A 13,684-nucleotide genomic window follows, 5' to 3' on the forward strand; every position below is an offset into this window, starting at 1 on the left:
GGCGGCGGGGCGAGCGCCGGCCCGAGTCCCCACCCAAGCGAGCGCGGCGGCAGTAAGCAGTGCCTCTGGCGTACGGGCCGAGCGCGGCCGCCAGCCAGCTCTCCTCCCCGCTCCCTCCCTCCCTCCGCCCGCGCTCTACTTCCCTTCCTTTTTCCCGGGTGCGCGAGGAGCGTAACAATGGTGGGGCGCAGCCGCCGGGCCCCCGCCCTCGCCTAGTGGAAGCGGTGCCCCCCGGCAGCCCCTCCGCCGCCGCCCCGCCCTGCGGCGGCCCCGGGCCGCGGAGCGCCTTGCTGCTGCCGGCGGCGCTGCCGGAGGCGATGGTGCCCGCGCCGGGCTTGGTCTGAGCGCCGCCTCCCGCCTCGCCGCCGCTCCGCCGGCGGCGCTCCCGCGGGGCAGCGCCCTCCGCCGCGCTCGCTCGGGCTCGAGTCGAGCCGGGGCAGCTGGCGAGCCCGTCCGGAAAATAATAACGATTAATAATTAATAATAATCAAAGCAGAGGAGAAGAGGGAGAAGCGGAAGAAGCGAGTGGATAATGTCAACCCCGAGCAGATTCAAAAAGGACAAAGAGATTATAGCGGAGTATGAAAGTCAAGTGAAAGGTAAGCGGCGCGGCTCCCGGCCTCGGGGCTCGGCCTGCGGAGGTTGGCCCGGCCCGGTGCCTGTTGCCCGAACTTCGTGGGGCGGCGGCGCGGCGGGGGCTCGGCGGCGGAGCCCCTTCCGCCGGTACCGTCGGGGGGAACGCAGAACGCCTCCGGCGGCGATATCGAGGCGAGAGACAATGGTGAGCCGTGCCCCTTCCCCAGGCTGCCCCCACCCAGCCCTGGGGATTGTGGTTCTGCGCCGGGTGGCTCCGAAAGAAGGATCGCCGGGTATTGAATGAGCCTTTCCAGCCATCCCAGGAAGTGTTTCAGCCGCGCACCGCCGGGCTGCGCCGCGTCCAGGCGTCGTGCCGGAGTAGTGCCGGCTGAGCCCCGGCTCTGCTTTTCTGTGCGCGGCGTTTCCCCGCTGCGGAGCCCTCCGTGGAGCGGGGAACGAGAAAGTGGCGGGTGGCAGCTCCTCGGGGCTTTTCTTCCCGGTACTGTCGGCGGGTGGCTTACATAAGGCACGAACGGCAATAAATTCGTACTTCGGGGATGGGTGTGAACCTGAGACGCGGCACCCAAAAGGCTGCGTTCCACCCGGGCTCCGGTTATACAGCGATGAGGGTGCGCTCCCTGTACCCGGGCTGAGCCCCGCCACAACTGCTCCCGGTGCGCGAGGTGCGGGGACGGAGCGCGCCCCACGCAGCGCCCGGGGCTGCGGGCCTTCGTTGGGCGGGAGCAGCCCGGCCCCTCCGCTGCTCGGAGGTCTGTGGGTTTGCTGTAACCCCACCGTCATTTTTCTCCCCTTATCTCGAAGGACCGATCTTGCGGGATCAAATGATTCCTGCGGTTTTGTTGTTTTACCTGAAAGTGGTAGTTTTTTCATTCTTCTTTCCAAGCTTAACTTTTGTGTGTGTGTGTATGTGTGAATACCTGTCAGCTATGAAAGGCTTCTTGGGTCCGGGGTTAGACTTAGGCTTAAAATAAACAGGAGAGATGCCAGGCAGTGGGCAGCGAGGGGTTTCTGAGCTGGCTGGCGAGGCACGGCTTGGGTGCCTGCTGGGAAGGGCTGAGGCAGATGAGCCTCTGGAGATGGATCGGGCTTGTCCTCCTCACTGAGCAGGAAAAATGCTCATGATCCGAACCCCTCTGCAGAGTGTGCAGGCTGCTCCTTCTAACACGATTGTCACGGGCTCACAATGTTTATTATTATAGCTAGTTGCTCTGTAAGCCATTCTTTTCTTAAAAATAAAAAAAACACTCTGCCCTTCAGCGAAGTGCACCGGCTCATTTCATGAACAACAAAGACTCAGGCAGCAAGCACCTCTGATAACCATTCCCTCCTTCGGTGTCATAGTCCCCCATTGTAACTGCAAAGGGAAGTGGCATTTGTAAACATGGCTAGGTAGGAACCCTGACTTTCTTTGCTCCTCGGTGGGGGTCTGTACAGTCTGTCCTGACCATCCCACTTAGGTTGTTGGTGAGCAGCTGTTTGGTAAGATGTGCTGGGCTGGAAATTGTAGCCAGAACTGCTCTGTCTTCAAGCGGTATCGCTACAATGCTCTTTCATGTCTGAAGAACTCTTTGTATTAAGGGATAATCCTGCTTGATGTTAGCACAGTGATAACACATCAAAGTTGTGATGCCTTTGCATGATACCTTGAGAATCTTTTTGATATTGGGAAGCCAGGGGCTAAAGAATCAGTCCTGATTAGCCAGCTAGGTAACCTGAAGAGACTGTAAATGCAGGAAACCCAGGTCCCTGCATGCTGCCAGGCTTTCATGCATGAGGATAGGAGAAAGGGTGTGGCCAGAAGGCTTTTGCTGCTTGTGGTTTCTGGGATTCACCTTGGCTAGTGGTTTGCTTCCTGCTGACACATCTGGTTGCCTTAGAGACGTGGCGATTTGGTGGCTAACTGGCCACTGGATGTCCTTTAGACAAGTGCATGTGAGGGAGCATAGCACCAGCACATCCCTTAACACTTTACCAGTTTGCACACGGCTTAGGACACAGTGCACCACTGTTGGTGTGGTTCAGAAACCATATCCCCTATGTGTGCACTTGTAAATCTTGTTCTGAGGTGTCTGAGTATTGATACTGAAGGAAAATGGGCCTCTTTTTGTACATGGGTAGTGGAGCATGCATGTAGTTCTGGATTTGGAAATAAGGAGTTAACAGTGCCATTCTTCACCTAGCTTATTTGCTCCTAACTCCTCAAATGGGAAGGAGTAACAGATGTTAACTGTTCTGCCTAATCCGTGGGTGGTGAAAACTGGCCTCCTTGGGTACTCCTATAGCAGTACCAGTAGGTTGGCTGTTGCTTTAATGGAGGTTGCACAGGAACTGTATATCTGTGTGTCAAGCATGTGTAGACAAGATGCTTCTGACTTGTGGGCTGAATATCTTACTGCGCTTTTTTCTTTTTCTTTTTTCAACATTCTTGTTTTTAAGTCTAACTTCTGTCAAGAATTAGACCAACTCTAGAAATAAAGGAATAGTGTTCCCTTCCTTGCACGTTGTGTAGGAGGCAGAGGGATATTTCTTTAGGATGTCACAATGCTAAAGCTAGGTCTGTATAGATAGATACCTGTAGCCATTGTTTTGGAGGATATAAGGGTAATTATGACAATGTGGGTATCTTAATCTGTAAAGACACAGAGGCAGATGGGAAGTGCTGCTTGGTTCTGAAACTCCTTACTATGTGAAAGTGAGCTGTCTTGAGTTGCTTCTCTTTCAATTTGACCTTGTTGCTTCATAATCTTGTTGAAGCACCTACTTCTCAGCAGTGTTCCACTTTTTAAGCAAAAGCTTTAGAAGAAGCATCAAGAGCTTCTTTATTCAAGAATATTTTGACAGTTTGGAGGAATGACTTAAATTATTTCTAAAGTGGCTTGGGCAATGTGCAGGCTGTATTGGATTACTGAGTAAAATAGCTTCTTAAAATATCTCTGATCATTCAGACTGTCAATTGCATGTGATTTTTTCTAAGGAAAGTGGTAATTTTATAGGGCTTCTGAAGTCGTTGGAGGCATATTTCTTTCCAGCCATGAAGCTGAATGGAGATAGGGAGCGGTGGTAGGTCTGGAGCTAGGAAGGAAAGAGTCCTGTTTAAATAAGCAGAAGACTGGTGGTATAGTTTGGAGCATTACCCTTCTGATACAGAGCATAGATTTAAACACAGCATATCTTAATTCGAAGCTATTCTTGACTCAATTGACTGTGTTAGCCTTGTTATACTATATTATCCTATCTTTTGTATTCTGTGGCCTAACCTGGTATGGCTAATGTCAAATACTGTCTGTTAGTAAACTTAATGAGCAATCCATGGCAGTGAACAAATACAAGAGCATCTTCTGAGGTCTTTGTGAGTATCTCAGGAATGGAGGGTAGTGAGCTAGTGAGATCTTGAATACCTGACTCACTACAGAAATGTATTCCTCCAGAGAAGAAATACATAGTAGTAGTAGAGGATCGGGGGGTGCTCCTCAGTAGCCTACAGGTGATTCAAATGCTAAATTGGAATGTTTACTTTTTTAAGACTTAGAACTGGCCACAAGAGAAACATGCTTCTAATAGGTAAGCGTGTGCAGTTTGGGCCTGTCTAGTAGGTGATTGTTTTGATTGAACTGCTGAAGACAATTAGAGTTAATCTTTTGTCCTTCCTACCCAACCATATCTTCAACTGAAAAGGACTAAGAGAACAGCTACTGAGACACTTCCTTTGTTCAACCTTCCTTTTACAGTTGGAAGTGACTGAATAGAAACATGCTCCTTTTAGAAGGCAAATCCTAAAGCAATGTAGTGAAAAAGAACGCTTCCCTAGGATTGACGTGCATATAGATTTCTCCTGAACAAAACACCTATTTTCCACCAAAACTAATTTGTTGCAACTCTGTATTAAATAGCCAGTTCATTTCTAAGGAAAACAGAAATAAAGGCTTTTGAAAGGGATTTTCAGTTTGTTCTGGATTAAAGCAATCTAGAACTAAAACAGCATCAGAAATCTTTTGGAGGAAGGCTGAGTTGTAAAACTGAAGTTGTGTTGAGGTTTTAGTAAAGTTGTCTAATCACTACTTTGAAAAATGTGATGGGGAAAAAAAAAAAAGGTATAGATAATGCTGGAGATGATTCCTGATTTTTACTTCAAAGTTCCAGTTTCCAAAGTTTAGGCTTGTCAAATATCATTTGATCAGTAGAAATTTTTCTGGTCAAGGAACTTGGCCCCAATAACTGGTGTCTTGTTTGGAATGGGTATTAGTTTCCATGTTGCTTATGAATTGAAGTTATATGTATTTTAGAGAGAGAAAAGGGAGGGTAGGTCCTTAGATTTATTTTTTTCCCCCACTACTTTCTACTGGTCTCTTATCCTCTACAGGATGTAATCTTGAGTTCTCTGGGTAAACATCAGTGACTGTAGCTGGATATGCATTTGGAAGAGGTATCTGCAGGTTTAAGAAGTTCAGTCATAATATGAACAGACTTCATATTTGATACTTTTGGCTTTCTCATAGATGTTTTGGAATACAATCCAAGGAACTTGTTTTAATTCAGTACTGTGCAGCAAATTGTGTGATGGGTAACCCTGTATAGAGCCTCCTTCCCAAAGGTCATGAAGGAATAATTTCAGATGTTTAGATCTCTTAGTCTTTCTAGTATTTAAGGAACAAGCTCATTTTTTGGTACCTTTTTTGAAAACATGACCAATAATTATGAAGATAGATCTTTTTTTTTTCCTGGTTTGACTACGCACTGCTGCTGCTGTTCCCCAGTCCTGCAGTGAAACTACATTTAGTATTTCAATCGAATTTAAAGGTGAATGAAATCCTAATTGCTATAGCACACATGAAAGGACAAGCAATGAGTGGGTTTTCTGACCAGTATTTCTTTCTGGAAAAATGTTGATCGTAATGTATACTTAATGTGTTAGATTTGTCTGTACCTGCACTTCTTTTTCCATTATTCTCTCTAAGAAAGGTTTAACTTGTCTTTGCATCTGCTGCAGTTTGGATGTATTTATGATTACTTCTTTAGGGCTTTTTTCCTTTCCAAATCTACTTTCTGTGCAGTTGCACTATTGCAGAATAAGGCTCTAAATCATGCTAAGGTTCATTTAATTTCCTGCCATTATCTTTTATTGGTCACTTTTTTATGAACTGAAGTACCGGTTGATAATAAAATTAAACTTATAGCTTTGAAATGGCTGTGGTAAGATGCAGTGGGGTCCAGATTTCATCTTATTCTCTGCTTCAAACTTCTCTTGGGCTGGCTTTTGCCTGTTATTAAAACTGTTTTCCCTGTCAGTCAGAGTGATGGATGGTAGCATTGGAAGGAAGCAGGTCAGTGCTGCTGAGGCTCCAGAAGTCCCCTTCTAATCATTATACAGCCTATTGGAAATCACTGACCATGGTGTGTCATGTCTGATCTCTGCTTTGGACAGGGCTGGACATCAGGAAGAGCATAGATGGATCTGGATGGGTCTCCAGTAGGTGCTCCTGTGGTGGTACTTTTCAGGTCTTCTTCAAGCTGCTGTGACATCTTGCTGGTTCATTACTCCACATGTGACCTTTCTGATCTTTGTAGTGGAAATTAGTACTACCTTAGCTTGTATTAATCCTTATTAAAGTCTAATCTGCTCTTACTGCTTGGCTTTCACAGGGTAAAAATGGCTTTGGAGTTGTGTTTGGTGTTGCATTCATTCACAGGCAATTAGTATTGCTCTCTTTGCTCCCCATGTGCTGCCCCCTCTGCTTTTTGGAGATTTCATTCTTGTGGCAGCATTTTCCCTGTCACTTGCTCCTCCTGCTCTGCCAGCTACTGAGCTGATGACCTTTCTGAGACTTTTCTGGGACCTGCTGTGAGTCTCTAAGGAAGCCCACCAGGCCTGGCTCCTTGCTATGCAGTCCATGAGCTGCAAGTGGCCCATGGCCCGGCATTCCTTCACATCCTTTGCTGTCCTATTGTCTGTCTCTCAGGTACCCTGAAGGGTGAGAGGTGGTGGGGCTGCGTGTGCGTCAGGAGGAGGAGAAATGCCAATACCAGAGGCAGTGGTTGGAGGCACAAAGGATGACAGAACTACTTCTTTGTGTTAGTGGGAATAGGCAAGGCTGTGCAGGGTGTAGCAGTGAGGGAGACTGTTGGGAGCATGGGGCTGTGTTCTGGGCAAGAGGCAGAGCTGTCTGTACAGGAAAGCTGGTTGTTGTGTGTTTTTTACATTACTAAGGCTGTGTTGGAGACCAAAACAAGAGGAGTTGGTTATCACAGCTCTTTTTCCTTTGTTTCCAGGATTTAAACAACTGTAGGCTGTTGTAGCAGTTTGTATGATGGTTTGCTCCTGTGGGAGTACTCCAAGACAAACAATTCTCTTTGATCTGTTGTAATGGAAACAGTAATCCTGAGATACCACTTCCTCAGGAATCCGCTGTGTTCTGCTGCCTGTGGAAATTACCTTCTGGTAGACATGCAAGTATGTCACAATTCAGTTGTGGCCACCAGGCAGGCTAAAGGTGATCTGTTACGTTTTACCTATGCTCTGTGCAGTGATTCATCTTGTCCAGAGTGAAATGCTCGTACCCCAGAGCTGTTTGCTGTTGCCTACAGTTCAGTAACCAAAAAAGGAAAATCTCTTCAGTACTCCCTTCCCTCTCCTCTCTCTGTTCATGTGACTTTTTCCCAAGCGTACGCTGTATGAATTTCAGGGTGCAGTATTCAATCTCACATCATACAACCCACTGAAAGCCTTGATTTTTACCTTATTAGAAGAATTAGGTGTCCAATAAATCTTGAGGTTGCAGTGCCATCTTTTTGCAGAAAGCGTGAGAATATTGTGCGGATAACCCCAACCAAATCATAGAATTGCTCAGGTTGGAAAAGACCTTAAAGATCATCAAGTCCAACACAACCTAACCAAACTACCCTAACAACACTCTACTAAATCATGTCCCTGAGCAAATCATGTCCCCATTAGCAGCATCCTAGCACTGCTGTGGTCACAACTTGATCCTACTTTTGTTCTGCCTTAGAAACTAATTTGCATAAACTAAGAAGTTTACCAGAAAGCTATCTATGATTTTTTCTTCTTTCCATATTCAATTTCCAATAGATTTCAAATAGATGGAAAATGGGTTTTGTGCTCCTGTTCATTTGCAGTATTGTTTTCTTCTGCAGATTTTAATGAACAACACCCTTTCCTGGTTAAATGCAAAGTTAATTGATTAGTGTTTTTTATTGTAAACATCTGGTAGAAAACTAAAGCACTAGTAGGGGTTGATTAAGATTCTAGAAATGAATGCCTAAACAAGTAGAACAGCCCTCAGTAGAAAAGCCTCTAACACATCAGGAAGCATTTCATGCACTTATCACAGTTAGTGTGAGCCCAGAACAAGAATGGTGATTGCAGGGTGAACAGTTGAACCAGCAAGAACTTACTCCAACAGTGCTTTAAAAATCAGATACTGTGAAATCCTGAGAATTTACTCCTGGAATGCTACTCTTTAAAAACAAAGTAATAAATGTGAATGCTTTAGGGACAGCTTCTGAATCCTCCTGACTGCAAATTTCACAGGTGCAGTGTTGATCCTGGTCTAATGCTAATCTAATGCTCTGTTTTGTGTATAGACTTGGCCTTGGCTTAATGTTGCTCTCTGCTTGTCAGTGAGAACAGACATTGTAAGTAAGAGTTTGTCTTCTATCGAAGGGAAAAAAAAAAAAACAAAAAAACACTTGATTTAGTTCATGGATGGCATAATCAAATCATCCCAGCTCTAGGTACGTGCTCCTGACGCAGGTATTGCAGGTAGGAAAAGGAAGTGCCCTTTGTGGTCTTTCACTTGAAACATTTGGGCTGGAAAAGGACCCAGCCTCCTGTGTCAGACAAATCTCAAGGAAAAATAAGCATTAGCAAAGCAAAAAAATCTCTCAGAAGGTGCTTTGGAGGAAGTGTGTGCTTTGTGACCTGACTGTAATAGTCATGTCTGTGAAATGGGTTCTGGATGACCTGTGTCATTAGTTTCTAACTCTGTACAGTGCAGGACAGTGCAGCTGACCTGATTGTAATGAGGACTCTGTTCAGGTGTATGGATCTGTGTTTCCCTTGATCGTAGTATTCATGGTTAGATGGGACTGAAGGTTGCTTTTAAATCAGAGTGCTGAAAAGGGAACAAAATTCTTTTTTGCCTGTCTTTTTTTTTTTTAGGAAAAGTTCCAGTAAAACTTGCTTTGAAGTACAATCATGCATTCATCAATTAAACTACCCCTGTTAACTTTGCTATGTTACTTATTGAGTGATAAAACCTGTTTGAATTTCAAATGGAGTCTCCTGAGCCACCTTATTCTGGTGCAAAATAAAGGGCTTTTTTAGATTGTAAAATAGAAATAAATTACAAAAATTATACAAAAATACAAAATTGTATAATAAATATTGCAAAAGTTATAGAGGAATGCTACATTTATGGTGTACCATTTCTTGTTAACCATACTGAAAATAAGAAGCAAGTACAGCTGACTTACTGAACGATGACTTCCAGGAAGTAATGACTGCAACCCTTCACATAATTGGCTGCTGTGGGAAGCAAAAATGACTCCTGCACATTCATGTAAACGGACTGTCCAGACTGCTTAACTGACTCAGGGCTTACTCATCTGAGTTGCTCCATGTGTAGGATCTACCAGCAGTTCACTGGTGCTGTGTCCTGTCAGAAGTCTTCAAGGTGCTGCTTGGACTCACTGCAAGTAGATTAGCGCATGCTTTTTGCTTTGCTCTATCCATGTGTTAAACTAAATAAGGAGATGTGCTGATCCCCTTTCACTTTCCACTGTCTATACTTTCATATGGTAAAAGATCAGTCTCTTGCGTGCCAGTTTCAAAGTATCTGCTTCCTGAAAAGCAGAAGAGTCTGCTCATGTTTACAGAGTACAACAGAAGTCTAATAACATTCAGTGATACCTCTTGTATGGCTCTGTTCTTTCAACAACCTGTCTTCTTTCAAGCCTTGCTGCTCTCAGCTTTTCCCCTCTGCTTCTTTTTAAGTGTAGAGAGGATAAACAATCTTAAGTGCTAGGTCAGAGACAAGATTTAAAAGGAAAAAAAAAAAAGGTGTTCATTCAGTACTAAGATAAGCAGGCGTCTGAACCGAAACTAACTCAGCAATTAAATTACTGTTTGGAAAATAGTAGAGTAAATGAAAGGACTTCAGTTATCACTATTATATTCTATTTATTATTATCATTATTATGGAAAAAGAAGACATATAATTGTTTTCTTCCAGATTCCAAACACCTTTAGACTTCCATTGTTAACTTTAACTAGCTTTGTGGTGCACCCAGTCATTGTTGTTCTTGCTTCCTAGATGGACTGCAGTACAAACCTCTATACCAAAACATGTATGATTAAGTTGACAGGCAGAAAATAACTCTTCATCCTTTGACAGTATTTATGGAGACATTTGAAATGTATGCTAAAGAGAAAAAAGTTTGTACCTTAACACAGGGTTCTTGACATACTGAGATTGTAGCATTGCTGTTTGTGTTTTGATGGCACGGCATGCTTTTTCTCTTGCAAATCCCTGATCTGTTGGTTAGTAGAAATGAAAATGAATAAACTCCTGTTAATAGGTGTTTTGTGCATGTGGCAAATTGGTGTCTGTGTTCTTGGCATAAATGGCACCAGTTCCATGAAGACCCAGCTATGTCACAGAAAGCTAGCTTGTTTGCTCTGTGTTGCAAGGAGGTAGTGGCATGTTTAAGAAGTTTATTTTTTTTTCCTAACCTATAATGGCATTGCTTCCCAACAGACTACTTGAGGTTAAGAACCAATGTAATAGGATTGTATGTATTATGTGCCTTCTTAAGGCTGCTGTTGTATATTGGTGCCTTCCCAATTTCCAAAGAACAGTGCATAAAATTAGTGACATTTGTAATAGCGTGACAGAAAATAGAACAAAAGTATTGATCTCAGATGCTCTCTCCTCAAAGCCACAGTGAAACATGGAATGTGAGCAGATGCACTGTGTGAATCTATGGGGAGCCCGGTGTGGATGGCGAGCCACCTGCTCAGGGCTGCTCCCCCAGAGCTGCTTTGGGGAGCTTTCAGCCACCACACACCCTGCCTCAGTTCTTCCCCTGGCAGGCTGCTATGAGCAGTCCATGCAGCCCTGCCTTGGTTCAGCCTGCTGTGCGCAGTCTGTGCGGCCCTGCCTCCGTTCTTCCCCAGGCAGCCTGCTGAGAGCAGTCCGTGCGCATCAGCAGCTCGGCTCATCGGATTACAGTGACTCTGCTGTAATCCTTTAATTGCCAGCCACTTCTGGTGCCATGATGTTGAGGTATGGGTCAGACATTGTGCTGCTTGTAGAATGCTACTGTTGCTTTCTTTAACCTTACCTGGAGGAGGATGGAATCCCCACGCAGACTTGATAGATGGCTTAACTGAGAAACAGCCAAGAGTACCTTGAACTACCCTGTTCCATATACCTGACTGAAGTTCCTGAGTGGTCATTTAAGTGAAATCCAAATGGTCAATTGTCTATCAACAAACTGCTGTTAAAACCAAAACCCGTGCGTCACAGAATGGTTTGGGTTGGAAGAAACCTTAAAGCTCACCCAGTTCCAGCCCTCTGCCATGGACAGGGAGAGATACCTCCTGCTTTGCCAGGTTGCCCAAAGCCCTGCCCAACCTGGCCTTGATCTCTTGCAGGGATGGGGCTTCCATAGCTTCTCTGGGCAGCCTCTGCTGGTGCCTCAGCATCCTCTGAGTAAAGAATTTCTTCCTTTTATCTGATCTAAACCAGCTCTCTCATTTTAAAGCCATTACCCCTTGTCCTATCACTTTATTCTCTAACAAAAAGTCCCTCTCTAGATTTATTGCAGGTCTTTAAATACTGGAGGATTGCTTGAGGTCTCCTCAGAACTGATAAAATGTGACTATGAGAATGTTACCTTTTCAGGTTTCTTTTGGACCTGGGAGGTCAGGAGATCTTAGAGTTGGGGGGTTTACTGGTTTTACTCCAGCCCCCCCTTTGAGTCTCCTCACTGCTTCAGGTGTCTTCTGCCAAGGCATTATCATGTTAATCATTCTGAATAAAGGCATCTTAGGGAGGCACAAAGCATGCGTTTGCAGAGATGTCTCTAGTACTGTAAGCGAAGAAAAATATGAAAAAGTTAATGACAGAACTGGAGATAAGGAGGAAGTCTGTATTTGTGTCAAGCTGCAGTGCTTCTTCTACCTGCGAACGGAGCGGAACACAGGGAACTGAATACTGAATTTTGGGTAGCTCTGCCTGGTTGTACACAGTTACAGAAAACTGTACTATGTTGTAGTTATGAGACTAAAAAATGTTTTTAAAAAATCTGGCCCAATTTATGCATATCGCAGTGCGCTGCAGTGAGGCGTGGAACACTTCAAGGCTAGTGAAAGAATGTGGGTAACTGGCCAGCAAAGAACAAGTAGCTAACACACGTAACATCTGCCTGTTGGCTTTTGCTTCTATCTCAGAGCATCCCTGGGAAACCTTTCTGGACAGGCAGCAGAACTGAAGGGTAATTCTTCCAACCCGTCCCACCCTGGCTGGCAATGCAGCAGATTACTGAGAAGAAGGGAAGGCAGTGGGACAGGTCAAGGAGATGCAGGCAGGCAGCTGGCCAGCAGCTCTGTGGAGCTCTGTGCTGCTTCCTGACTGCTGCAGGATGGCCGCTGTGTAACCAGGGAAGTCTTGGCTCAGGTTGGAGGGAGCAGACTTCCAGGCGACCACAGCAGTTTTCACACTCTTCCATATGGGCTTCAAGAGGCATAGGATGGAAAGTATCCTGTGGAATTAAATCCATAAAATAATTTTAGATTGGTGTTTGCTGTTCAGATGCCAAGGTTAGTTTCCCTTTTAGCTGCTGTCTCACTGCAGAGGTGTTTGTGGGTATGTTTATGTGACTGTGTATACAGGCCTACATGTTTGTTCTGCACACTGTTATAATGTGAGGCACAGCGCCTCTCTAGGGTAGGTTCCTTTTATTTATAGATTTGAAGCTGCTTTGCCTCCAGCTGGCAGAGGGAAGAGATAATGCTGGCCCCATCCTGACGTAATCCGAGTTGCCACCAGCGATGACCTGAAGTGTTAAAGTTTCTTTTGCTGGGCCATGTGGAAATCCATACGATACTGTGATGTTAGGAGCCTGATCAGTGCATCCTTTCTGGTGATCAGGGCATTCACATAAGGAATCTGTCTTCATATCTCACTGCTATTATCTTAGTCAGTGTCGAGCCCTGAGTCCCAGATCTCCCATATTGCAAGTGACTGCTCCAAGAATGAGGTAATGGAGTATTTAGGGACAAATCTCCCCCTCTTTTCTTGTTTGGTGAAGCTGTTCTGCTTTTCCCCAGACTTAATGAATATTTAATTATTTACAGGGTGAACATGAATCCATTGCCTGGTGGTTAAAGCACTCACTGAAGAGATGGGTTTCACTGTGTGTTCCAGCAAGTGTGCATTTCTCTTCTAATTTTTTAACGAATGAAAAAGGTGAAAGGGGAAACAGCTATAAAAAAAAAGATGTTCATTGCCTTTCTGAAGAGAGAATACTCATTTATCTGGAAGGGGAATTCAGAGAATACCTTGTTCTTCTATTGCACTTGATCATACAGTATAAAAAAAAAAGTCCAACCCTTTCCTTTGCATGGATTTTTATTTTAATAAATTACAGCTGTGTAAGGCAATCTCTGAAAGATTACCTCTATGAACAAGTGTTTATTCAGAGTTGCTGAAAAAGTGCATGAATGAATGTTTGTTTGCATGAACCTTTGCTCAGGTTATTCTTTCTGCAGTACTCAATTAATGCAGCATATTTGATGATCCATCACATGGTGATTCTACTTTCTGGTTGTTTGAGCTGCAGATTTGCAGTCAGCTTTCCTGCAGCCACCAGAACTTATCACATAAGTATTCCTGACTTATTTTATATCTGTGAAGAGTAGTGCTTTTTTTTCTTGGTGATTTTTTGTTGGCTTTTTTTTTGGGGGGGGATGGGGGGGGGGTTAGAAAGTTATCTCTACTAATGTTTAAGGAGGAAAAAAGGGAAGTGGGTTTGCAGATATTGCTGAGGCAAATCTGCAGTTGTTAAT

At 44.6% G+C, this 13,684-nt stretch overlaps 1 protein-coding gene across 3 annotated transcripts in view; it reads left to right on the forward strand.

Moving 5' to 3' along the window:
• The first annotated feature begins 319 nt into the window (after nt 1–319).
• The window catches only part of SRGAP1 (SLIT-ROBO Rho GTPase activating protein 1), a 139,118-nt gene continuing 125,753 nt past the window's right edge, over nt 320–13,684 (forward strand). Inside the window, exon 1 of one of the 3 annotated variants that reach the window (XM_031589527.2) lies at nt 320–599. In XM_031589527.2, coding sequence (XP_031445387.2) covers nt 533–599 — 67 coding nt within the window. In that variant the 5' untranslated portion in view covers nt 320–532. The remainder of the gene's footprint in view (nt 600–13,684) is intronic. The other 2 variants (XM_031589528.2, XM_090138322.1) reach the window with 2 other exon arrangements.

The sequence above is a fragment of the Phasianus colchicus genome, chromosome 1, assembly GCF_987193195.1.
Source record: "Phasianus colchicus chromosome 1, bPhaCol1.hap1.1, whole genome shotgun sequence".
NCBI classification, from domain to species: Eukaryota; Metazoa; Chordata; class Aves; order Galliformes; family Phasianidae; genus Phasianus; species Phasianus colchicus.